The sequence below is a fragment of the Neophocaena asiaeorientalis genome, unplaced genomic scaffold (genome assembly GCF_003031525.2).
Source record: "Neophocaena asiaeorientalis asiaeorientalis breed wild unplaced genomic scaffold, Neophocaena_asiaeorientalis_V1.1 scaffold275, whole genome shotgun sequence".
Lineage (NCBI taxonomy): Eukaryota > Metazoa > Chordata > Mammalia > Artiodactyla > Phocoenidae > Neophocaena > Neophocaena asiaeorientalis.
In genome coordinates, this window is record NW_020173679.1 from 10,633,656 (window position 1) to 10,660,748 (window position 27,093).

General features: G+C 46.1%; 1 protein-coding gene across 1 annotated transcript in view; it reads right to left on the reverse strand.

Annotated features, from left to right (window-relative positions):
- CAMTA1 (calmodulin binding transcription activator 1) overlaps positions 1-27,093 on the reverse strand; it is an 841,285-nt gene that overhangs the window by 416,671 nt on the left and 397,521 nt on the right. The window contains exon 5 of the mRNA XM_024749943.1: positions 21,923-22,058. Within this exon, the coding sequence (XP_024605711.1) occupies positions 21,923-22,058 (136 nt within the window). The remainder of the gene's footprint in view (positions 1-21,922; positions 22,059-27,093) is intronic.

Genomic DNA, 27,093 nt, shown 5'->3' on the forward strand with positions numbered 1-27,093 from the left:
GGGATTTCTGGGTCTTATGCTAAGTCTGTGTTTAATATTTGAGGAACTAACAAACTGTTATCAACTGCAGCAGCACCATTTTACAACCCCATCAGCAATGTGTGAGCATTTCAATTTCTCTACATCCTTGTCAACACTTATTATTATCTACCTTTTTTTTTATAGCCATCTTAGTGGGTGTGAAGTAGTATCTCACTGTGGTTTTGATTTCCCTGATGATTAATGGTATTGTTAAACATCTTTTCACATGCTGATTAGACATTCATATATCTTCTTTGGGGAAATGTCTATTCAAATTCTTTGCGCATCTTAACTGAGCTATTTTTCTTTTTATAAAGTTGTAAGAATTCTTTATAAATTTTAGGTACAAGTATTTTATCAGTTTTAGAAGTTGAAAATGTTTTCTCCTAGGCTGCAGGTTGCCTTTTGACTTTCTTGATGGCACCTTTTGAAGAACAAAAGCTTTTAATTTTGATGAAGTCCAACCTATCAGTCTTCTCTTTAATCATTTGTACTCTTGGTGTCATAAAAGAAATCATTTCCCAGGCTAAAATTACTAAGGTTTATTTCTATCTTCTTCTCAAACTTATATTTTTAGCTCTTACATTTAGCTCTGTGCTCTGCTCTGAGTTAATTTTTGTGTATGATATAAGGCAGGGGCTCAAATTCTTTTTTTGCATGCGTATATCCAGTTGTCCCAGAACCCCTTGCGAAAAAGACTATTCTATCCTGATTATATTGTCTTGGCCCCTTTGTAGAAAATCAACTGACCATAAATGTTAAGTTTTATTTCATTGATCTATATGTCTATCCTTATACCAGTATCACACTATCTTGACAACTGTAGCTTTAGAGTACGTATGAAATTGAAAATTTTGAGTCCTCCAATTTTGTTCTTCTTTTTCAAGATTATATTGACTCTTCTAGGTCCCTTATATTTCCATATGAATTTTAGGTTCAGCGTATTGATTTCTGCAAAAATGTCAGCTGAGATTTTGATATGGATTACATTGAATCTGTAGATCAGTTGGGGGACTATTGCCATCTTAATATTAAGTCTTCTGATCCATCAGCATGGGATGTCTTTCCATTTATTTAGAACTTCTTTCTTTCAACAATGTTCTGTAGTGCCCAAGTCTTATACTTCTTGTCAGAAATGTATTCCTAAGTATTTTAATCTTCTTGACACTATTATAACTGAAACTGTTTTCTTAATTTGATTTTCAAATTGTTTATTTGCTAGTGCATTGAGATACAGTTGAAGTCTTTGAAATTTCTCTCCTCTTCTACATTCTGGAATAGGTTGTCAATGACTTACATTAACTATTTTTTAAATGTTTGCTAGCATTCACTAACAATCTCTCTGACCCTTGGCCTTCCTTTGTCAGGAGATTTTTAAATTACTATCTTTCCTTGTTTTAAGTCTATTCAGATTTTCTATTTCTTCTTGAGTCAATTTCAGTAATTGTATCTTTCTAGGAATTTGTCCATTTCATCTAAGTTATGTATTTGTTGGCAGACACTTGTTCATTGTATTCCTTTATAATCCTTTTGACTTCTATAAAGACAGTAGTGATGTCCCCTCTTTCATTCCTGGTTTAAGTCATTTGGGTCTTCTATCTATCTATCGTCTATCTATATCTATCTATCTATCTATCTATCTATCTATCAATCCATCATCTATCTCTTTTTGTCAGTCTAGCTAAAGGTACCTCATCTGCTGATCATTTGAAAGAAACAACTTTTGGGTTCATTGATTTTTCTCTATTATTCTTCTATTCTCTATTTCATTTAGGTTGATCCTTATTATTTCCTTCCTTCTGCACACTTTGGGGTTAGTTTGCTTTTCCTTTTCTAATTTCCTGAGGTGGAAATTTAGGTTATTATTTGAGATCTTCCTTCTTTTTTCATATAGCCTTTAATAGCAATAGCTTTATAAGTTTTGGTCAAATATTTTTGAAGAAAATTTTAAAAACAAAAAGGAGAGTATTTCACATTTACCTACATATTTATCACTCCTGCTGCTTCTTATTCCTTTGTGTAAATATGAGTTTTCATCCAGTAACATTTTCTTTCAGCCTGAGGAACTTTCTTTAATACATTTTGTATTTTTGTCTAAAAAGGTCTTTATTTCATCTTCATTTCTGAAGAATATGTTTACTGGATATTGAATTCTAGGTTGAGTTTTATTTTCTTTTATCAATTTAAAGATGTTTTGTCTTCTAGCTTGCCATGTTTATGATGAGAAATCAGTAAAAGCTCTTAACTTTGTAATGTGCCTTTCTTCTCTGATTAATTAAAAGAGTTCCTCTTTGTTGCTGGTTTTCAGCAATTTGATTATAATATTATTTGATGTGTTTTAATTTATATTTATTCTGCTTCATGTTCGGGTTCACTGAACTTCTTGTACCTGTGAGTTTTATAGTTTTATCAAATTTGGAAACATCTTGGCCACTGTTTCTTCAAATATCTTCTGCTGACCCCACCCCTCCCCTTCCCACTATGGTCCAGGTCTCCACTTGATATTGTTTCACAGTCTACTGAGTCTCTCTTATTTTTCTCCTACCCTTTCCTCTCTGGGTGCTTTAGTTTGAATAGTTTCTATTGCTATATCTTCAGTTCACTGATCTTTTTTCTACAGTGTCTAACCTGCTATTAAGCCCATTGTTACACTAGACTCTAAAATGGTCCCAATAAACTCCACCTCCTGTTATCCATACCCCTGTATAATCCCCACCTCTTCTTTGTGGGCATGTTGGTGACTTGCTTCTAATCAAAAAGATACATCAAAGGGGATGGAATGTCACTCCTGTGGTTAGATTAAGAGAGACTGTGACTCCTATCTTTCTAGTAAACTCTCTTTATTATCTTTTTGGCTCACATACTTTGCAGAAACAAGCTTCTGTTTGTGAGAGGCCCATTTGGCAAAGAACCGAAAGTGGCTTCTGGCTAAAAGCCAGCTAGAAACTGAAGACCTCAGTCCAACATCTGCCAAGGAAATGAATTCTTACATCAACCAAGAAGCTTAGAAGTAGGTCTTCCTTGGGACTTCTCTGGTGGTGCGGTGGTTAAGAATCCACCTGCCAATGAGGGGGACACAGGTTTGATCCCTGGTCCAGGAAGATCCCGCATGCCACGGAGTAACTAAGCCTGTGCGCCACAGATACTGAGCCTGTGCTCTAAAGCCCGCAAGCCACAACTACCGAGTCCACATGCTGCAATTACTGAAGCCCGCGCACCTAGAGCCCGTGCTCCACAACGAGAGAAGCCACCACAGTGAGAAGCCCATGCACCGCAACGAAGAGTAGCCCCTGCTCGCCGCCACTAGAGAAAGCCCACGTGCAGCAACTAAGAACCAATGCAGCCAAAAATAAAAATTAAAAGTTAAAAACAAAAAAGAAGAACTTGGTCCTCCTCAGTTGAGCCTCCAGATGAGACCTCAGCCCTGACTGGCATGTTGATTGTAGCCTGTGAGAGACCCTGATATAGAGGACTCAGTTGAACCACTTGTAGAGCCCTGACTCTCAGAAACTGTGAGATAATAAACGTGTGTCATTTTTAAGCTGCTATATTTGTGGTAATTCTTTAATACATCAATCTTTAACTAATACACTCATCTGGTGAAATTTTCACTTTAGATATTGTATTTTCCAATACTGAAAGTTCTACTTGGTCCCTTTTTCTATCTTATGGTTCCCTCCTCACACTGTTCATCTTGTCCTTTAAATCACTGGGGATATTTATAATAACTGTTTTAAAGTCCTTGTCTTCTAATTCCATATTTACGTTATTTGGGGCTTCACTTCCACTGATTTCTATCCTGAACGTGGGTCATATTTTCTGATTTGCTAACATGTTTAGTAATTTTTGATCAAATGCAGGGCACTGGGAATGATATATTGTTGAGCGTGTATTTTGCTGTCTTACTTTAAAGAACATTGAGTTTTCTTATGTAAGGCACTTGTGTTACATGCAGGTCAACCTGCTCATTTTGAAGTTTGTTTTTATGCTTTGCTAGGGTGGGTCTAGGGTAGTCTTTACTTCCAGGAGAGTCTAGCCCTATTATTAAGGTGTGAACCTTCTGGGGTCTCTATTGAATGCCGCAGGTGTTCTATAACATCTCTTCACACAGCCTCTTCCGAATTTGAACATCTCCCAGTTCTGTGTGAGCTCTGAGAATTTTTAGCTTACAGCTTTCAGTGGTTGCTTTTGGACAAACCTCATAGAGTTTCACCTTATACACACTCAGCTTAATATTTAGCTAAAGACTCAAGGGGACCTACTGTGAAGATTTCTGACCTCCTCCCCTGCTTATCTCTCCTCTTTCCAGTACTCTGCCCTATAAATTCCAGTTTCCTTGGCTTCCCCAAGCTCTGAGCTCAATCTCCTCAACTCAGCTAGACTGCCATGTTCTGCATGCCACTCACCCCCCACCCCCACGCTACTGGAAAAGGCTCCATCCAGAAATCCAGAGCTCCTCTTATCTCTTTACTCCCTTCAGGTATCCCAGTCCTGCGCTGTCTGTTGTCCAGTGTCTGACAACCATTGTTTCACACATCTTGTCCAGGGATGTAGTTGGCTTTGTTGAGATGGTAAGTTTGCTGCCAATCTTTGTCACTGCTGTTAGAGATCTCTGGGCGTTTTTAGAGATGAACAAGAGGAAATGGGATTGGCACTTGGCTCCGTCCTTGGGTTCTTAAGCTTCTTGCAGACACTCACCTTACTTATTCACGGTGGGGGTGGGAAGGGGGTAGGAAGATGCATTGGAAATGTTCCTCACTGGCTGTGTCATAACCCCCAAAATCCCACATCCTCATTAGCAGCACTCCTGACAACCTATTCCTACGTCTTCTTAGCAGATAACTTGTCAGCGTGAGACAGAAACCTATCAGAAAGACCCTCGCTTCACCATGGGTTTATTTATTCTGTGGGTTGCATACAATTCCCTTTATACAAAGTGATGTGAGTATAATTTCTGAACTAAGACCTTTGGTCTGGTGATAAGTCTAGATATTGAAACTTGGTGGTGGATGGGGTGTCCCAGGAGACCCTGTGTGTCTCAGGCATCTGGCTACAGGGGCTCGCTTTGTCCCTTCATAGAGGTCCAATCCCCAGGGAATCTCCAAACAGGCTGATATGTGGAATCAACCACTTGGGAAGCTTTTAAAAATCACAAATGCCCAGGTCCCACCCCAGACTACAAATTAGAACCTTGGGAGCCCACAGTGATTCCGATGCAGAGTCCAGGATCACTCTGTCTTCTCGAATCTTACAAAGCCAAAGAACTCAAAAACATGGAAGCTGATGGCAATGTCAGCGTCCGGCAGGCCCTCCAGAATCAGCCGTGGAGGGCAAGAAGGTCACTCGACTCCAAGAGGAGGAAAGACTGAGCTCTCTCTGAATCACGGCAATTTTAAGCAGGAAGAAAACTTCCTATTTGGAGAAGGCTCTGGCCAACTTCCCTTCCCCTCCCTCAGCCTTTCCATTTTGTAGATGAAGAAACCAACCCCCAAGGGATTAGGTGACACGCCCAGTATCCCTCGGCCCAGGGCCAAGTTACCCAGCCAGGACTTTCCCCACTGCCTCCCAGACCCTCCTAAAATCCCACGAGTGACTTCTTATGACCCTTAGAACAGAATCCAAAACCCTTACCGCAGCTGACCCTCCATGCGACCTGGCTCCAGCCCCTCCAGCCACACCTCACGCCACCTTGTCCACTGCTCCCCAAGCACGCTGGTCCCTTTCCGTCAGGAGAAAACCAAGGTCCTTCCAGCCTTGGGGCGTCATGCTGTCCTGTCTGAGGATGCCCTGCCCCAGTTCTTCACGGCAGTGGTCCTTTGTGCTTGAAGTCATGGGTTGTCTGTTCCTGCCTCATTTAGGCCCCCGGACCACCGAAGGCCAGGGCCCACTCGTTATTCTCCACCTGGCACGTGCCTTGTTTGTCACCCCCAGCACTTCTCAGGGGGGGTCCTGAGGTACTTAACTGCTTACCTCTGCCGTGCCTGTCCCCATGCCACTAAGTCAGGGGGGCTTTGAGAGGGCAGAGAACATATCTGCTTTCTGCCTCACTGTATCCCCAGTGCCCAGCCAAGTGCCTGCCACACAGGGCTTAATGTTTCTTGAATGGATGGGTGGATGATGGAAGAATTGCATCATTAATCAAGAACTAAAAAGTGACAGAAATCACTTTGTCTCTAACCTCGCAAATGCTACGAAGGCAAAGATCTTCACCTGGACCCGGCAGGGGTGTGCCTGGGGCTTCAGGGACCTAGGCTCTGCCTGCAGTGAACCCCACAGTGGTCTCAGCCAGAAGCCTGCTGGTGTTGGGTTATATTCTGAACATGCTGATGCCGTAAGTCCAGACATCCTGGTGCCTGGCAGGGCCCGGGTTTCCCTGTGAATGAAACGGTGTCCATCATTCCCTCCTCTGGCATGTGCGCCTTGGTTCCGCAGACGCGCCGTGGGGCAGTCCTTTTCTCTTGCCCTTCTGACGGGTCTGCATGAGCAAGAGAAGTTAGGATTCATCATTTTCCACTTGAAACAGCCTGGGAGCTGGGCTCCTCCATCCACAGGCAAAGGTTTTAATATTTAAGCTAGAAGCACCAAAGCGCCATTGAAAGAAAAGAGCTGAATTTTCTTGTATCAGTTTTTCTCCCACGTGTCCCTCAAATCTCCAGCTACACCATCAAACAAGACCGACCCTTTCTACTGCATCACATCCCAAGTTTCTGATTACGAGTCAAAGTCTGATGCGGGTCCGGCAGAAGAACAGAAGCAGAGTCTAAACAATGAGCGTGCTCAAAATTAATCTAGGGCCCAGCCTCTTGGTTAGTATAGGATAGCCCCCGAGTTGCCCAGTGGAGAGACAATATAAGCCACATTTTAAATTTCCTGGTATAAGTGGTAAAGCAGTAAAAAGAAACTGGTAAAACTAATTTTAATGATATATTTTATTTGGCCAATATATTTAAAATATTTCAACATGTAATCAATAGAAATATGAATGGCGTATTTAACATGGTTTTTTTTTTTTCATGCTAAGTCTCGGAAATGCAGTGTGTGTTTTACACGTCCAGCATGTTGCAGTTGGGACCAGGCACATTTCAGGTGCTCAGGGGTGACACCCAGGTCCTGGTCTGGACCACACACCAGGAAGGGTCCAGCTGCTCACAGGCGGCACGCCGGCACCCAACCCAAGCTGCCGGAGAACGGAGAACGTACCGGCAGAGAAGACGAGAAGGAGGCTTGGAAACCCTGCTCCCTGGACCCCGCAGCCCCCTACCCATCCTGCAGGCGTGCGTGTCGGTGTCGGCGTCAGACAAAGCCAGCAGAGGAAATCACAACTGCCACTCAGGGTTCTCTCTGGATGCTTGGATTAACTCACTTGTATTTATTTGGCTTTTTATAAACAAAACTAAGGCTTAATGCATTCCATTCCTCATGAGGAGAGGGCAGTAATCCTAAGGGGATCTGTCAAACAGATGCTCTTTCTGTAAATAAATAAAAAGGTGACTGTGCAGGAAAGGAAAATTACACTGAACTGAAATCTGAGATTTTTTTTCCCCCTTTTAGATCCATAAGCCAAAATATTGCGAAGCCTTTTTATAAACAAAGATAATGAGTTGTATAATTTATGTAAATTAACTAATGCTGCTGCATTTTCTAGAAGTAACATACACTGCATTATTTATTTGACATGCCTTTTGGAGTAAAAATAATTATAATTGGATATTATACCTAACAAGTTTCTCCCTTTGTTTTCTTATTAGTATTTGTGGTTTTGAATATAAAACACAGAATCACTGAGTTCACCACAGGTGTGGCTTTCTTTTTGCACGTATAAAACTAAAGATGATCTTTTGAAAAGATGGGAGTTGGACCAGGGCCCTTGACCACAGCTTCTGAGCCCAGCGTAAACTGCCCTGTGCCCCAGGCATGGCTCGGTCAGTGGGCGTTGGTTATTTTCAACTAGCAGGGGGTACTAGTTTTTCAGCAGCCTGTGGGATACAAGCTATGTCATTTTCACTCCCTGACGTCTTCCCATCTTCACTATTCCAAGTATGATTTAGGACCAGCAGCCTCACCACCGCCTGGGAACTTGCTCTGAACGCAGCATCTCGGGGCCCCACCAAGACCAACGGAATCAGAATCCTTGGGGGACTTGTATGCACATTAAAGTTTGAGAAACGCCTTTCTACATCATTTGCAGAGAAGACCCAGTCCCTTCCTGGACCCCTCCTGCAGGAGACAGAGCTGAACTCAGGAAGGCACAGGGCTGGGTCCCCCAAGTCTATCTGTTCCCGACATCAACCCACATTTCCCCTCGCATCTAGCATATATAAAAATGAGCAGTACATAATCACATACTGCAATTCTTAGTATTATCATATTAGGAGCATTAAAAATGCAAGAAAGGATAATTAAGCAAAATAAATTAAACAAGGATCTTGAAATACACAGCCTTGGAAATACTTCTGCTGCCTAAATGCTTGCTAACATCTGTTAGCCTCTATCATGCTTGCTCTCCTTTTCTGATAGTCAAAGCATAAAATACGATCAAATACCAAATGTAAATAGCTCTGATTCGTACCCTTGTTTATGCAGCCAAAGATGGCCCTAAGGTAGAGGAAGGAACTCTGCTGAAACCCCGCTGATCTTTGGAAGGACCATCTTGTTTGGGAACAGGGGTCGGGGGCCCCTGCTCCCCCCACCCCCTCATTCATTCAGTACCAGGGGTGGAGAAAAGCAAACCAAAAATATCGCAGACCAAAAAAGAAAGGAGGGTAATTTACTGAATTTATTTCATCTCACTCCCTTAATCATGTAAAACAAAACCCAAAAATGTTCTACATTCTGGTTTGTGTCCAACACAACGTGCAAACTGAGTGTAAAAAGCATTCCTTTGCATTATATCAGTTACAGCAAATGTAACAATTGCTCTTCCTACCCCAGGGCTCTGTTTCATTTCTGTTTTTGTTATAATTCAGTCCCTTCACAATATGTCATTGCAAACACTATTTGCAAAAGAAAGTATAAAAAACAGATTCTTTATTTCTTAGTGCATTTATTTTCATTTCCCTTCTCCAGCTCTCCAGATTTATCCCATGCTTCCATCTGGAGGGCTTAAAAAAGTTATAGACGAAGTTACTACATAATGAGGCGCACACGCATCTGGCATTTAGCCAGAAAATTTTACTGCCAGGTGTTGCGAAAGGAAAAAATATATATACGGCCAAAATGCCGTGCTGCGTTGCATTTCCAAACATTTCATATCGCATCTGAAGGTGTTCATTCATTTGGGAGGGAAGCTACTTCCATGACGTTTACTTAACCGCCTCTCAGGAAAAGGCAAATGTGATGGTTCTTCAAGCCAGCACGAGGCTGCCGTACTTGACCCCAACCCCGTGGGAATGGCAGACTCGGTTCAGTCACCGGGGAGACCTGAAATCGATGGGCTAGCTCCCCTCCACGTTCATTGCCGTCGTTCGGGAAATATGAATTGAGTCCCCACAGTGCTCGGTGCCGGAGACACGGAAGCTGACAAACAAACAGGGAATCAGAAGCATCGTCCAGACCGCCACCCTCTTCAGGGGAGTGCAGAGGGGTCAGGGTCCGGGGGCAGGGAACTAGATGAGAACAGAGCAACCAAACCCAGCCCCGCTGCAAAGAGACCAGGGCAGCTTCATCACGCCCACCCTTAGGTGGGGGCTGTCAATGAAGACTCTTTGAACTCTTTCACAGCAATTAAGGAATTAAAGGTCAGCGGCAAACTCACTTCCTCCCCGACTGATTATTCCCGGGGAAAGCCAAGCAGATCCTGTTTGTGAGAAATAACTGCTGAGCCGTTCAGTGTGGATTCTTTGGGGAAACGGAACCTAATACGGCATTACACTGACAATTAGGTCTAATTCCATGTATAAAAACACACAGAGAAACGAGGGGTGTTAAGTAAAATACCAGAGTCAGGGCGTCACACCTGAGAAAGGGCTAAGCTTGCGTTTCGGCTGCACTGCGGTGCACGGAAGGAATCGGGGGAAAATAAGGCTTCTTCCGGTTTCCCAATTTCTTTTCCCACAGTCTCCTACGGAAAAGATTATGGTATTTAACCATCTGTCTAATATTTTGGAAAGAGAACGAAGTCATGGAGTATTTTGAAACTCGAGACAATGCTAATACCTTCGAAATGTCACCATAAGGCGTGTGGACTTGTCATCCTTGCTGCACGTCACCTGGGAGCTCCTTCTGCCTTATCTGTCCTGCAGGGACGGCTGGATGGCCACACCTGCGCTGCCTTCAGCGGTGTCTGCTAACCCTCCCCGGGCCCCTGTCACCTAAGAAGGGGCGGAGTCCCAAGGCTTCCCACCTGCTGTCCTACAGATGCAACCCACCAGATAAGCTTGGCTTCCTGCTGGCTTCTGCAAGAATGGGTTCAGGGTAACATCCTACAACCCATCGGAGTTCTGAGGTCTAATACGCATTCACAGTCCCCTCCAAGATCTATCAAACCTTTTAGGAAATTTCAAGCAAAGGGGGCACTATCTTGGTCTCCACCGGCACCTCATGTGCTGAAATACATAGACCTCAGCGGAGCTTTTTGGCATTAAGAATTAGAAATGGGAAAACAAAGATGCAGACGTTAAAGGACTGTAAACACTAGACACCAACTGAGGGATAAAAGCAGATCATCTCTAAGGAAAGGATGGAAGGAGGCAAAGGGAGGAAAAAAACCCACAGCCACTTGCTTAGAATTTATGTTTCCATAAACATTAGGATTCTTGTATGAAGAAGAAATTATTGATACATGTGTTCCCTTAAGGAGGGCTTCTCAAGAGGCCCATTCCAGATTTAATAATAATCCATATTCTTCCCCTGAAATGGCAAACCGAGTCTTTGATTTCCTTATCACTGGCACAGATACATGAATCATTAGGCCGCAAACCAGCAGTGCTTCCATTTATCACACGCCACCTTGAATATTTAATAAAATAAATTCTAAATAATCCATTCGGGAAGAGTCAACATTTCTTACACTTTTGTAATAAATGTCTACCGCTTGCATTCATCAGAAACCTGTATGTAAATCGTGGGATCCAAGATGAAAGAGAAAGTCCCTGGTCTTCTCATGCTGTCATGTAAATACTTAAACATGGACAAATACTGTCTGCACCCTCCCCACAGCCTCTGTTCTAGGGGAATGTTGGCACGTCAAACACATCCAGGCTGCTTTCAAAGCACTTTGAGCCCAAAGATGCAGGCGGTACCGCCTTTCTCTCTTCCGCGAGATCCTGATCCTTTAACCCACCTGGTCTCAGCAAGGCCACACACCATTGGCTCAGCTGTCCCTGGACAAGGGAGCTCAGAGCGCATCACCGGGACTTGCCCGCCTTCTCTGCAGCGCCATGGACCAGTGCCTTGGGCTCGTGGGAGAGACAGGACGCTTCCCAGCTTTCACCCCCAAGCCGCCCGTTGCAGGAGGCTCTGCCTAGTTTCTTCAGATGGAGAACAATTATCCCATGCCCCGTGGAACAAGCCAGATTGCCACTAAAAGTCAAGAGAAAGGAGAGACCCTAACTTCGCCAAGACAAACACAACTAACAATACTAGTGTGATTGTCGGCGTGTTGTGCAAAAAACTGTTAATTCCTTGCAGAATTATAAGCTAAGTGTGAATACTGTCAGGTTGCAAACATGAATCCTAGGACACACCAGTGCTCAGATTCAAGTCCGTAAGAGGGTTTGGTGGCCAGTCCTTGATCATCCCCTGCCGTCTCTCACCAGTCCCCATAGCCCCCTGCTCCTTCTAGAACCTGCTGCTGTAACCTAGAACAGAGATCGGCGAACTACATCCACGGTCCATATCTGGCCCCCAGCTTGTCTTTGTAAATAAAGTTTTATTGGAACACAGTCACACCCATTCCTTAATTACATAGCCTATGGCAGCTTTCACGGTTACAATAGTTGCCATGGAGACCTCTGGCCAGCAAAACTGAAACTATTTACGGGTTTCCCTGCTATCCGAAAGTAAAGCATTCCTATGAAACCTTTTGTAAGTTGAAATGGTATAAGGCAAAGAAGCAGTTACCTTAGGACACACGTAAAAAAAGCACAAAATAAATGGAGATAAAGCACAGATGCTCAGACCCAGGTCACAGCTCTGGTGACTGGATGCTGAGATGCTGAGTGTGGTCCTGGAGGAAGGAGCTTGGTGGGGTCACTCCTTCTGCTCGGGGTGCAGTATCTTCTACTACAGCTGCTGCAAAACCAACACTGAACACTATTTTCGCCTAAAAGCGAAAATTCTCTTTGGATTTCTTTCGGTTAGTGAAAACAGGTGCGAATGTAGGTCTTCTGTAAAAGCTTCATGGTGTAAATTGAACTTTCGAAAAGTGAGGGATCCCTGTACTGTTCAGCCCATCACAGAAGAAATACATCATTTCATTCATTCATTCATTCATTCAAAAAGTGTTTATTGGGCACCAACTGTGTACCAGGTACCATGCCGAGCACTGGGCTACAGGGGGGACATTGGATCAATGCGAGAGCAGGGCTACTTCATCTGGAGGAGAGAAGCTGAGGCAGCTGCTCAGTCATTGGCAGCCTCGCTGTGTGCTCTGCTTCCAGAGACCTGCTGTTCTCTCCCCTTCATGGCCAAGGGTAGAATAAGGAATAACAGGCTCAAACATCAGAGGTTTCAGTGAGATATTTTTAAAAGATGTTGGGAGTCAAGAAATGAATTACCAGACTAACTTGTAAAATTTTCCTTTACTTTTTTCTTAAGATAAGATTAGAAAAACCACCTGCCTAGGACTGAGTCACCAAGGGAGGACTCCACCAACAACAAGAGGATGGCATGTGTCAATCTTTTCCAAATGCAGTAGATCCGGGGCAGGGCCTGAGAATCTGCCCTTCTAATGAGCTCCCAGGTGGGCTGGTGCTGCTGACTGATGGACCACGCGGTGGCGAGCAAGCAGCCGTGTGACTGCATATGTGTCTGTGCAGGTCTCAGCTTTTGCAGGAGTTTTGCAACAAGAAGGAGAGGCAAACCCTGAAGGGCACACAGCATTACAAGGTGTTAGAATTAAGAAGAACAAAGAGGGGCTTCCCTGGTGGCGCAGTGGTTGAGAGTTGGCCTGCCGATGCAGGGGACACGGGTTCGTGCCCTGGTTCGGGAAGATCCCACATGCCGCAGAGCGGCTGGGCCCGTGAGCCATGGCCGCTGAGCCTGCGCGTACCGCAAAAAAAAAAAAAAAGAAGAACAAAAAGGAAATGCAAGGTCATTTCATCTCTCTGGAAAGAAAACTCAAGAACCAGAAAGGTGCTCTTTCGTGAAATCACCTGCTTTCCATCTACAGTTCTGGCCTCGCATCCAGGGAGGGCAAGCGGAGAGCAGCTTAGCAGTCAGAAAGCCCAGCAAACTCGCACAAGAAACCAGGTGACGAGAGCCAGCAGCCGTCGAAGCAGCCTCCGCCCCAGCAGCTGTGTGAATGGCTGCTCCATCCTTCATTTATGCAGTAATGCTTCTCTCTGCCCCACCCCTGGCAGCACAAAAGCCCTTCACTGCGCCTCTATTTCCCCATGGTTTTTGCTGGCCTGTGGGAAGCGGACAGACAGAGCGACGCGGGCCCGATTACTCTGCAAGCCACGATAACTTCCCTGTGTTGGTGTCAACTAAAGGGGGCCAGGTGTGACTCTTCTGGGACGAGGCGGGAGATTCATACCCTCTGAGCACCAACTGCCCCATCAGAGACAAGCCGCAGCTACCGATGACAGGAGTAAATTTCTCCAGCGATGTTAGGGAATTGAAAGATGTGCAGAAGGATTGATAATTTACTGCTCAGTCAAGTGAAGGCCAGAGACATCCTTTACCGACGCAAACAACCAAATCTGGTCATTTACTGAGGCGGGGTGGGAGATGTATCACGTTCTTAAGAGGCATCCCCACCTTGCAGACGGGGCCACGCACGGTGCTTACAAAATCCAGGTTGTGTGGCCTGGGTAATGTCTATCTCTGTGCCTGCGGTACGTGGAGGCATAGACAGAGGAAGGCCCTGGGTGAATTTTGACAGTGGTGTTCAAGGGTTTCCGTTGTAATTGAATATGCTAAAAATTCCATTCATGTCCTCGTGGGCTAATCTGAAATGATATTAAGAGACTGCTATGATAATAATTAAATACAAGCTCGGCATACCAAGTTGCCATGCTGTGGCTCCACCTTCACGGGGAGTTTCTAGCTCAGGAAGGCTGCAGTCAAGCTGAAAAGGAAACTTTACGCGCTGTAATCTACCAGAGATATAAAGGAGGCAGAAATTACAAACATGTTTCCTTCAAAACCTTCCTGGTACCTCTTTCACTAACGAGCTGCTTTCCAAACACCACTGGCAGGAGGCCTGCATTCCTGGAGGCAGCAACCTAGAAGGGCATGGAACCTGGGCTTGGGCAGACCTAGTGAGAGAGGAGGTTCCCACGACTCACTTCCCAGAGAGGGCAGGAGGGGCCCCGGCCCGGCCACACGTGGCTTCACTAGCTAACTGCCACGAAGGCTTTCTTTCCTAAGCCGGGGCCAGTATCTGTCCTTGTTTTTATGGTTCCTGCATCAAAAATGCGTCTGGAGAGAAACCAACTCAGTTCCGCGAGTCTTCAATGAGACTAATACCCAAGTAGCCAAATCTCTGTCTGCAAAGAATCCCAGGAAACTGCTCTGATGGTGGGAGGGTGGCCAGATAAGACACAGGACTAGATGTGAGCTTCAGAGAAGCAACAGATCACATTTTAGTATAAGTAGATCCCCCAAATTGCATGGAACATACTTGCACTAAAAAATCTTTTTTTTTGTTTTGTTTAACTCAAGTTAAAATGTAACTGGGCGTCTGTCTCTCATGTATGTGTATGGGTGTGTGTTGTGTGTGTACGCGTGAGTATGTGTGTGGGTGCATTACACACTAAATCTGGCAACCCTACACAGGGAGAGTGAGCACACAGACCCTTATCACCAGAGTGAGAATATCCTGGAAGCTTGAAAGCTGTAGCTTCAGGACAAATGGAAATAGGCAGTTCATTGTGGGAGCAAATGAACGTAACCTGTTATCCCTCCGCGGAGGTTGACATGGGAATATGAGAGGCTCCTAAAGGACTTGAAATCAGAGCTAAGGCAGGTCATGCAGGGTATTCAGAGTGTTGGAGTAAGGGCAGTACCTACCCAAAAGGGATGTTGCCAAGCCACTGAATGAGGTGATGCTTATAGAGTGATGGGTACAGGACCGGGTATTCAATAGGTGCTCACTAAGTGATGCACACCATCCTTGCTGTTGCTGTCACTAGCTGGCTGTGGTCAGGCAGGAGGAAGCCTGAAGAAGGAGAAGCAAAACCAGCGCCTGGCCAGGCCTCTGGGAGCCAGCGGACTGTGAACAGACAGGGTGCTCCCGCCACTTTAAAATGTCGGTAGCTTATGTTATTTATCAGCTAAAATTTTAATCCTATGAATTGTGTAGGGACATGTCACCAGGGATGCTGAGTAATTAGAAATTAAGGAAAGACTATGGATTTGAGCTCCTGAATTGATACCACCGAAACACACCCAGGAAACAGGAGAGTAAGTTTTAATGTGATCGCATGCCAGCAGAATACGGCACAAAAATTCAGATGATTAAAAGTCAGAAGAGAGCCCTGGGAGACCCTCTGAGCTGCTGCCAAACAGACCGGCTCCCTGCACTGGAGTCATGAGACCAGACACCTGGACCACAGCTCTCGGTACCAGACGGGAGGGGTGGCCGGGACTGGACTTGAACCTGGGTTCAAGTCTCAGACATGGGACCAGTAGGGATAAAAATGCTGCCTTGACTGAACGGCAGGGCTGGGTTGAGGCTCAGATGAGAAGTACCTGTGAAGGCAGGTCGTCCAGCAGATCCCACTGCTCAGAACGAGTTCCCATGGGTGACTGATCAGATCCTGTCCTCAGAGAGGGAAACAAGTTCATTCTAACACCACTTCTCCACGGCAACAATCACCGTGTCATATTGCAATGACCAGTTTCATGTTTCTGAAAGTTTCCCAAGTAGGACGCTCTTTCGTGAGACTTCCCTGGTGGTCCAGTGGTTAAGACCCTGTGCTCCCAATGCAGGGGACACAGGTTCGATCCGTGGTTGGGGAACTAAGATCCTGCATGCCTCACGGTGTGGCCAAAAAATAAATAGATAGATAAATAAAAAATTTTTTAAAAACAGTATTAAAAAAAGGATGCTCCGTCTTACTTGCCTCTCTAGAACCTGTGCTTAACAGATCACCTAGTATCTAGATACCAGATAGAGGTGTTCTAGTATCTAGAAAATACTAGATACTTAATTTATGTTTGTTGAACTGGACAGAGCTTATATAGAGTCAAAGAGAACACCTCTTCAGGAAAGGTACAGACGGAGTGCTATGGCAATGAAAGACAGGGGATAATTTCTTCTGACTGCAGATCAGGGAAGATGCCCTAGAAGGTTCAGAAGTTACAAGGCTAACACAGTCTTGACGCAGACGTGGGGAAAAGAGGTTCTGAGCAAGGGCCACATTATACAGTGTAGACCAGTGGGCGCATGGCAAGTCTGAAGAAGAACGGGGTGAAATAAGACATCCACAGACCAAAGCTACACGATCGTTTACGGAAAGCAAAAAATCTGTATTCTGTTGAAAAGCACAGAGTGGCAACATGCAGACTCACTTGACCTTTTGTGAGCTTCTGCCACTCAGCTGTTTCGTCAGCCCACTTACTTACCCCTTATCTATTCATTGCTGTTTCCTAAACCCAATTTGGGCACCATGCATGTTTGTGGTTGGCTATTTTAAATATTTTCCATCAGCTGCAAGCAAGACACCTATTTATCTTACGGCTGCAAGCAGAGCTGAAAAGATCTGACATCGCCACGAGGCAGACAGTTATTTCATGCCCTGTTAATTCCTAATGCGGTAACTACAAAATCATTCCTACTTTTAAAAGAGGTGCTTTTTTTTTTTTCCCTTCTTAATACGTGGCCTAAGTGTCCAAATAAAGAATATCATTTCTAATGAGGCCATGTCCAAAAACATAACCTCGCCTGCCACTTCCACATTCAAGACGGGGCTTTGAGCTTTCAGGCACTTAGTTGAGAAGTCAAAGCAGCTTTTCATTCTTTCAGGCAGCACCAACAGGTCAGCAAAACCAAACTCTCTCTTCACTGCTGAAAATTCTGGTCAGAGGCAATGGCTGGCATTTCTGCTGGGCAGATGGTCCAGGCCAGGGGGTACCTGTCTACCTTGGAACGGGCTCAGTGGGGAAGGATGCCTTTCTCCATGCTACCCACAGTCAAGCCAACAGCTTCTGTGCAACGTCCACGCATCGGTTCCAAAGGCAGGACATCACGGCAAGGCACGCCTTGTGATCAGAGCAGAGAGCCTCGTCCCCAGGCGGGGGAGTGTCTGGTCTGCAAAGGGCTGAGAGAGATGCTCACACATCACAGTTCTGGGCCCCTGTTGCTGTAAATCATGTTAGCCATTTTTCAGCAGCCTATATCTCTGCCCATCGCTCGTTTCCATCCCTATGCCCTCACTGTCCAGCCCTCACCAGCACCTGGTTCCCTGCGTTTATGTCGTTTCTTAAGACCAAGTCTGCCTTAGGCAGCCCTGCTATGTGTTCGGTCCAGAGCCTCGTAAGTCTTCCATCCCAGCCCTCATGACCCCGCGATAAAGTTGCGTGCTTGATGTTTTCTGTCCCCATGAGAAGGGGAGTGCCCTTGTTGACATCACTACATCCTCAGTACCTCTCCCAGTGCTGGTGGGTAGAAAGCATCCAACAGCTGGCTGATGAACGAAGGGTACATGCTGGACTTGACCCCAAACCCCGCCACAATGCCCAGGGCAAGTGCTCACACTGTAGAGCCAGGCGGATCTTGGCTCACGTCCCAGCTCTGCATTGATTCGTGGCGGGATGTGGGGCAAGAGAAGCCCTCGCAAGGTGCCATCTCTTCATCTGTGAAACGGGTGTAGTCATATGTACCTGGTGTGGATGTTCTGAGAAGGGTCGAGTGAGATGGTGTACAGGACATTTGTAAGCCTGTGGCCAGGGGTGGCTCCTGTTATGGGAACCCAGCAGTGAAAGTGCTAGGAAGTCGACAGCCTGGATTCTGAGACACCCGGCGCTTTCAGGAGAGAGGGGTGAGGGAGGACAGGGCAGAAGACAGCCCCGCAGCCTTCTGGGGCCAGAGAAGAGCACCATGAACTTGAAAAGTACTCTTCCAGCTTGGCCCAAAGAACAACATCTCCTTGGACTGACTTCACCCAGCTCATCCCACCCATGGCGTGGTGATCCTGGAGACATGGGGGCACCAGGTGTGCCTCTCTGCATTCAGGAAATGCTCCCCCCACCACCAGAGGTCCTCTCCCTGCACACCCCAGGCCCCAGGTAAGCAGGCATCAATCTACCTGGAGAGCAGGACCCGCTTCAGGCCTGCCTGCTGAGATTTCATCTCATGAAATGTTGACATCACAACCACCTTCTTTTTCCTCCCTGCCAACCTCTGTCAGGCCAGGAAACCTTATTGAGCTGGCTTCTCCTTGGCTTATAGACAAGACAACTAATCCCGGACCTAAGAGCTCATCAACTTCAAAAGCGGCTGCCCCCATCCTGGGCCTGGATGAGAAAGTCAATGTGCCTTTGAGTTGCCGTGTGTAACCAAGGGCCTCGGCCTCTGAGAACAAAAGAAGCCAGACCTCTGAGCAGTTCTACGAACAGGGCTGGAAGCTTCCCTGGCCTGAGGGAAGGCTTACAGCAAGTGATATGTTAAATAGTAGATCCAAATATCTATCATGCCCTGGAACTGTGGAAACCAGCTGGCGTGGTAGAAAGTCACAACTCCAAGACCCTGGGCAGGACTGTCTGCCTCGCCCAGCGGTAGGGGCAGCTGGCTGGCACCGTACCTGGCATGATATATGTACTAAGTCAATGGGAACCACCTGACTGAATCCACTGAAAAAGGAAGCAGAGTCCAAACTGGGAAGACCCCCTCCTCCTGTGAGTTGCAAAACCCATGTATATATGCACTGCAGTTTCCCGGGTGGGAAGGCCCACCTGCCTACTGTCCCCTGCATGACAACTGGGCTTCCCAGCCACTGGTCCAGATCAGAGCAAATGCAGGAGAAACGTCGCTGATGTGTGGGGCTGCTCTTGCCAGATAAATCTTCCTTTGGGGCTGTTTAAAAATCGTGCCCATGGTAGACGGTCCACAGCAAAGGACATCCATGAACACGAGAATGAGCTCACCCCCACGAATAACCAAGAAAAACCCAAGTTCTCCTCACTCTCCATCAGCGTGGGAGAGGGCGCAGAGGTAAGGGTCATTCTCGGTGCTGGTGGGCAGGTAGTTAGCACAGCCACTTGGGAGCCATTTGACAGCATCCAGTGGAACTGGAAATACTCAGACCCTACACCCAGCAATGCCAGGTCTGGGTTGCATACATGCACAAGCAGACATGGATGAGAACGTTGACTGAAGCATCGTAACATTGGAAAACTGGGAAGAACCCAAAAGTCCACCGACCAAGGAGTGACTCAAACGCTTATACACTTGAATACTATAGAGCAGTTCCGAGGGAAGAGGGGATCTCAGAATCCAAAGGCTAAGAGAGAAAGTTAAGCTAGGAAACACTATGTTACACACACAATCCCCCCCAACTTTAAGAGCTTAACTTATGACCCATCTCACCCAGGAAGCTTCTCTGACCATCCCAGCCCACTCTGAACTCCCGGGACACTTCTCTTAAACGCTCAGCCTTCTGTACTCCTCAGTACAGTTCGTGACTTGTAGGTATGGACACGGCTACCTCCTCGATTTGAATGCGAGTCCCTGGGGCAGAGAACACGGCTCCTATTTTCTCAGTAGACACCACAGGGCCCTGCACAGAGTAGGGCCACAGTCAACATCTGCTGATCGACTCAATGGGACAGCTCCCCAAGCCCAATGGGAGCGGCCACCACAGTTCACACCCACCTGGGGCCTCACTCTCCAAGAACCTGAAAACACACCCCTTGTGTTGCTGCTAAAGTTCCTCCAAGCCCGCCTCCCGTTTCTACTGCCCTGCTGTCGCTCACATCCAGAAAGTCATGGAAACCCCGCACTGTCTTGTCCATCCCCTTCCTCGGTGGTCTGAGGGTCCAGGCCGCCCCCACACACACGTCTACATGTTAGACTGCAAGTGGAAGGCACGAGTAACCCCGAACGTAAGTACGGCCTAAGAATAACCATAAATCATTCTGATTCCATCCAGTGAGGATTCTAACTTATAACAGCAGGGAAGAAAAGGAACACTGTGGCTTTTTTTTTTCCCCCTGGTCTTTAGCTGCTGCTGAGGAAGAATCCCACCCTGCTGTTACTTACAACCAGAAGTTCCTGATTTACATAGTACAGGGATGAAATATACCAGAGGCCCACAGGCATGGGGGCTGATGGCGAGGTTTGGGTGTGAATTCCCACAGCACAGTGGCCCCTCACTTGCCCCTCCCCCACTTCGCGCGTTCTATCTATTCCGTTCTATCTATTCCTCCATCTAGGAGGATACAAGCAAAGCCCCACCTCCCTCAGTTTCCGTAACAATCGCTAATCTGTTTGCACGATCACCAGTCACAGTCCTGGAGCTGGGTTTGGAGCGGCATGTTCTGGTAACGTGCATTTGAATGTTTCGTGGGGTTGCTTCTATCACGCTGTGCAAACACTGAGCCCAGGAGAACACAGGGAACTGGGATTTCTCCTATCCCGCCTTTTTCTTTGTTCATCATCATAAAGCATTGTTACTAGGTGTTTAAAAAAAAAACGCAAAAGCATAAAACACAGGTTATCTCTCTCTGTGGAGCAACAGAATAAAAGCCACTGGATGCTATTCTAACAGCCGTAAAAGCACATGGTTAATATGGAGGAAGTCATAATGATAAAGCGCGTCACAAAGAACGTCAGCGTGGAGGGTGAGCCGTTGAACTCGAGTGGGTCCTGGAGATTAATCCTGGCACACTGGAGGACCCAACACACCAGCGGACTCTGGGAGCCCCCTCTCTGACCACTGTGAATTCCCAGGTGGCTCACAGCCAGCTTCCCAGCTCCTGGCCCAAGACAGCAGCTGCCATACTCCCGGGGAAGATCCTTTACAAGGATCACCAAGGAAAGCAGAGAGAAGTGGGTGCTCACTAACTCACCGGCCAAGAATGCACCACGATTCACACCCTCTCTCTCCCGCTGTGACACATGGCTCAGGCCCTCAAACAACGGAAAAGAGGAACCGGGGGACGTCTCCATGGCTCCTCCAGAGTGAGAACACGTGGGGTCAGGACGATACCAAGGAAACCAGACTGCACCCTGTCCTCCCGCAATCTGAAGTTTGCACAACATCCCCAGATGCTTTCTACTGTGCCCACCTCTGTCCCAGCCCTGCAACACACCTTGTTATCCTTAATACCTGTGAGTTCCCTGAGGTTGCAACACCCAGTGGGAAACGGAAGGGTTTGTGAATAGAGAGAGGGAAGCCAGGCTCTGGTTGGGGATCACCACTCCCATGGGATCCGCTCAACAGAGGCGACCCTGGCCACCTCAAGAGGGAGATGCCTTACACAGCTCCCTCTTTCCTCCCAAACTCTCAAGGCACTGGAGGCTCCCTGTGATTCTGCAAGAATCTTGCTGATCCCAGTCTGTACACCAATGACTCTCAAGAAACAGGAGCACCTTAGTTACATCTGGTTTCAGGGAAAACTTAAATGGCGACATAGGGTAAAAAGTCAGGAAAAAAGAAAAACAACAAACAGGGTCTTGACAAACAAAATACCACTGACAAGAAGTGCCTGGCATCAAATGACTCAAAAGCAGTTCCATCTTATTGCAGCCCGGAAATGCCATCTGCAGAACAAGGGAGCCTTGTTTGCTCTTTACCTCTACTCCCTGGACCTTCAGTTTCATGTGGTCCTCTCTGGTCGTTTTCCCATCTTTCCTCTTTTTCCAGCAATACCCATCTTTCCTGTATTTCACTTTCTTCCTGTTGTAGAGGATCATTGAGCCATTCTGCGGTCTGGAAACAACAAATGGTTAAGTTACCAAGAGAACCGAGCAGAAGAAAAATGTATGAAGAAAGATATCGTAGACCAGTAAAAGTCTCTACAGAAGAGCAATATTCCACATTTGCTGGGACATAATTTTTCACCTTTTATTGCAGCTCCCTGGATTAACCATGTTTTTTTTTTTTATCATAGAGAATTTTTATTTTTTAATTATTTTTTTAACATCTTTATTGGAGTATAATTGCTTTACAATGGTGTGTTAATTTCTCCTTATAACAAAGTGAATCAGCTATACATATACATATATCCCCATATCTCCTCCCTCTTGCGTCTCCCTCCCACCTTGTTATATTCTTTTTTTTTTATATATCTTTATTGGGGTATAATTGCTTTACAATGGTGTGTTAGTTTCTGCTTTATAACAAAGTGAATCAGCTATACATATACATATGTCCCCATATCTCTTCCCTCTTGCGTCTCCCTCCCTCCCGCCCTCCCTATCCCACCCCTCCAGGCAGTATGGCCATGCAAAATTTGCTTGTGGATTTGGTACCTAATGAATTAAATGTGTCAATGATAGGCTTAAAAAACATCCCCTTAGTAATATCCACGATCTAATCAGGATATATGGTGTGGGAGCCCGAGCTCTGCCCTGAAAAGTAGGAAAAGCAGAAAGAACGCAAAAAGAGCCGGGAGTGTTATGGCAGCCGGCAATATCTTATCTCTTGTAGAAAGATTTTCTGCACATTTTTTAATCCATCACCTAACATTAGTAAATAAATAAGTTTAACGCAGACACTAGATGACTATGTTAAGAACAGACCAATGGAAAAACTAGTCACTGAGGCCAGACGCTCTTGATTCATTGCCTGCATTTAGATTCCTACTGGATGTGGAAGAGCCCTACAGCCCTTCTTCCCAAGCAAGCTAAGTACCTGATTCTTTCCCATTTGGGCTTCAGTTGTGAACGGGCTCAGCACTTCCAGGCAGATTTGTCTATTCGGTCCATGACCACCGTATCTTAGAAAAATAGTTACCCACTTGCTAAATGCTAAGAGCGGGATGGCCGTTCTCCGTGCCGTTTAAAAAGAACAAAGAGAATCTTGAATTTCCCTAGAAGACCCCAAGCGTCAACCACAAAGAGCAGAGGATGTTTACGCTCATCCGTGTAGCTGTAGCGGTGACAAATTTTGGTTTGGAGACACCAAGGAGACAAAGAACTAAGCTCCCCTGGCAGCTGAGGGCAAGTGCTACGGTAAACCTTCCAGAATAAAGCTCCAGCAGCTGGGGGCAGGTCCATCCTTTAAGGAAGATGCCCCCGAAAGCTACAAGACATGGCGCACCAGCCCTAGCCAGCTGTGTCACTCTCCGCCTGAAGGCTCAACACAGAAAAAGGAAAGGGAAGTGATCTGTGCACCCAGGGGACCACACAGGCCTTCCAGCTCCTTCCTAGCCGGGGTGAGAGAGCTCCTGACACAAACAAGGCAAAGGAAGTGGTTTCTTCTTTTTCTTTTTTTAATCAATAATTTTTTATTGAAGTATAGTTGATTTACAAGGTTGTGTTAATTTCTGCTGTACAGCAAAGTGATTCAATTATACATATATATAATTCTTTTTTAAAAATATTCTTTCTCATTATGGTTTACGATAGGATATTGAATATAGTTCTCTGTGCTGTACAGTAGGACCTTGTTGTTTATCCATTCTATATATAACAGCTTACATCTGCTGACCCCAAACTCCCACTCCATCCCTCCCCCACCCCCCGCCCCCTTGGCAACCACCAATCTGTCCTCTATGTCCGTGATTCTGTTTCTGTTTCATAGATAGGTTCCTTCTGAGGCAAGTCGGCTCCTGTTTCTCTGCTGTGGCAGAGGTGAGAAAGCAAGCAGCCAGTCTTCCCCGGGGCTGGGGCAAGAGCCTCCATCCCTTTCTTTTCTTTTCCTTTGAACTATGGGCCACTTCACAGTTGGGCACAGAACGTTCGCTATTGATGTCTTACTATTCCACTGTCTGTAGGGGAAGAAAAAATCACTCCAGGTTGACAGCAGCTAATTGTAGTTCCCACCCAGCACCGTGCGGTTGGTTTGTGTCGATGTTGGTTTCCTCCCCAAGTCTGCGCCGACTAAAACAATGGGGAAGCAGCTCCATGCGCTGTCACAAGCTGTCACCTGACGGTATCTGTCTCGCACTTACGAGTCTGCACTGAAAACCTTACAGTTCTTTCATTTCTGAATGGCAGGCGGGCTGGAATACGGTCCCCACGGTGCCGGCCCCTTTCCACTTCAGCCCCGCTCTAGGTACAGGCACCCAATCTTCAGAGTGCTGTGAGTCCTCTCACTCCCTAAAAGACCCATTAGAAGGACCCCAAAGTCCAACGGCTGTGCTTAAGCCACTGTCCAAGGAATAAGCAAAGGAAGACATCTCATCAAATAGACGGGCTCTGCTTGTCTCGCCCCCTCCAAACGGGAAAGAAGACACCCACGAGAGTGTTGCAGGGACTCCCTTGGTCCCAGAAAGCTCATCTGCTAGAGAAGACAGGACATTAATCCAATCCAGCTTCTCGTGAGCTAAGACAGGAAGTGTGATTTGCTCCATCCTCTTGCCCTGTCTAAACATGGTCAGTGAACCTCAGCAGTGTCTTCAGGCCAACTGTCCACAGATCACAAACGGTATGACCCAGAGAGAGGGGACGCCCCCAGACACCATCATATCCACAGTCAGAATAACAACGGCACCCACCCGAGGAAACCCATCTTCCTCTGGTGACCTGCCCTTTGCGTTCTGGGAGCGTGAGGGGCCCTGTCATCCAACACTTTCAGTAGGACATAATCCCGCAGGGGACCAGAGTGTCCAACTTAAATGGCCTTAATAAATGGAATCATCATTTTAACTTGCAATAATGAGCAACCTAATAGTGTTTAATCTGCCACTCGGATTTTATTAGAACTTGCTCTGCTCTGCGTGATGGGGGAAGGTCCCTCCCCGCACAGTTCACGGGTCCTGAGAATGGCAAAGGGAAAGCTAGACAGGCTGCATGCAGAGGGGCCCACGTGCCCCACGATGCAAAGGAAGTGAGGCTGCGCCACCTCCCAGAGCACAGTCAAGAGCAAGTCGGCACTGGTGGGAGGGATCTGAGGAAGACAGGGGGCCAGAGCACTGCCCTGGGGAGAAGGAGAGGTGGGCCAGACCGTGCGAGAGGGGGGCCGTCAGGGGAGAGCTTTGATAAGTTTCATGACAGCATGAAAGGGAGCACCTATCTGAGAAGAGCAAAGAAGCAGGAATGGAGTTGAGGACAGAAGGTGATGGCAACTGCAAGGACGAGGCACAAAAGTCCTGCCACATGACAATGTCGCCAGCTCCCAGTTACTGCTAGCGCTGGGGGAGCACGCCACGTGTGGCCTACGTCTGCTTCTATGTCTACATCTGCATCTATATCTACATCTACATGTCTACATCTATGCCTACGTCTACATCTATATCTACAACTACATCTGTATCCAGTCTATATCTACGTCCGTATCTCCATCTATGTCTATATCAATGTCTACACCTGTGTCTACATCTACCTTTATGTCCACATCTCTATGTCTATATCTACATCTATGTCTACGTCTACTTCTGTATCCATGTCTATATCTACACCTGTATCTCCAATATGTCTATATCTATGTCTACACCTGTGTCTATGTCTACATCTACATCTATGTCAACATCTCTATCTATGTCTACATCTACATCTACGTCTATATCTACATCTCCATCCATGTCTACATCTACATCTATGTCAACATCTCTGTCTACATCTACATCTATGTTTATATCTACATCTCCATCCATGTCTACATCTACATCTGTATCTTCATCTCCATCTATGCCTACATCTATATCTGTCTACACCTGTGTATCTATCTACATCTATATCTATGCCCGTACCTACACCGATATCTATGTCTACACCTATGTCTGTATCTGTATCTATATCTCTCTCTACATCTACATCTATGTCTCTATATCTCATCTATATCTCCATCTATGTCTACATCTATGTCTATCTACATCTGTATCTACCCCCACATCTATGTCTACACCTATGTCTGTATCTGTATCTATATCTACATCTATATCTGGATCTACACCTATTTCTATATCTATGTCTGTGTCTATAACCTACATTTTTTCATCCTCACAGCAACCCTACGAGGTAGGTATCATTACCATCCCCAACATAAAGATGAGGAAATCAAGCCTTTCTAGCCAGAAAGTGACTGAGCAGGATTCACTTGGAGTCACTGTGACTCTCCAGAGCTTCCTCCAAGGCATGGACTGGGGGGCCAGTCCCGGTTTGAATCCCAGTTCTGCTCTACTGGCCGGGTGAACCCTGATGCCCTGAAAGCACCCCTCACCCAATGGACGGGGATTTGGTGGGTGGCCTCCCAGCTTCCTCACTTCCTGTCCGGGTTGGGATAACACAGAAGCCATCCAGACCTCCTCGCCCCATGGTTAGGATAACTCTAGGTACTCTGTACCGCCTAGCACTACCATATGACCCAGCAATTCCACTCCTGGGTTTATATCTGAAAAAAACAAAAACACTAATTCAAAAAGATACATGCACCCCTATGTTCACAGCAGCATTATTTACAATAGCCAAGATATGGAAGCAACCTAAGTGTCCATCACAGATGAACAGATAAAGAAGATGTTGATATCTATATACAGTGGAATACCAGTCACAAAAAAGAGTGAAATTTTGCCATTTGCAGCAACATGCATGGACTTGGAGGGCATTATACTAAGTAAAATAAGTCAGACAGAGAAAGACAAATACTGTATGATATCACTTATATGTGGAATCTAAAAAATACAACAAACTACTGAATATAACAAAAAAGAAGCAGACTCACAGATATAGAGAACAACTTAGTGGTTACCAGTGGGAAGAGGGAAGGGGTGAGGGGCAATATAGGAGTAAGGGGTTAGAGGTACAACTATTAGGTATAAAACAAGCTACAAGGATATAGTGTACAACACGGGGAATACAGC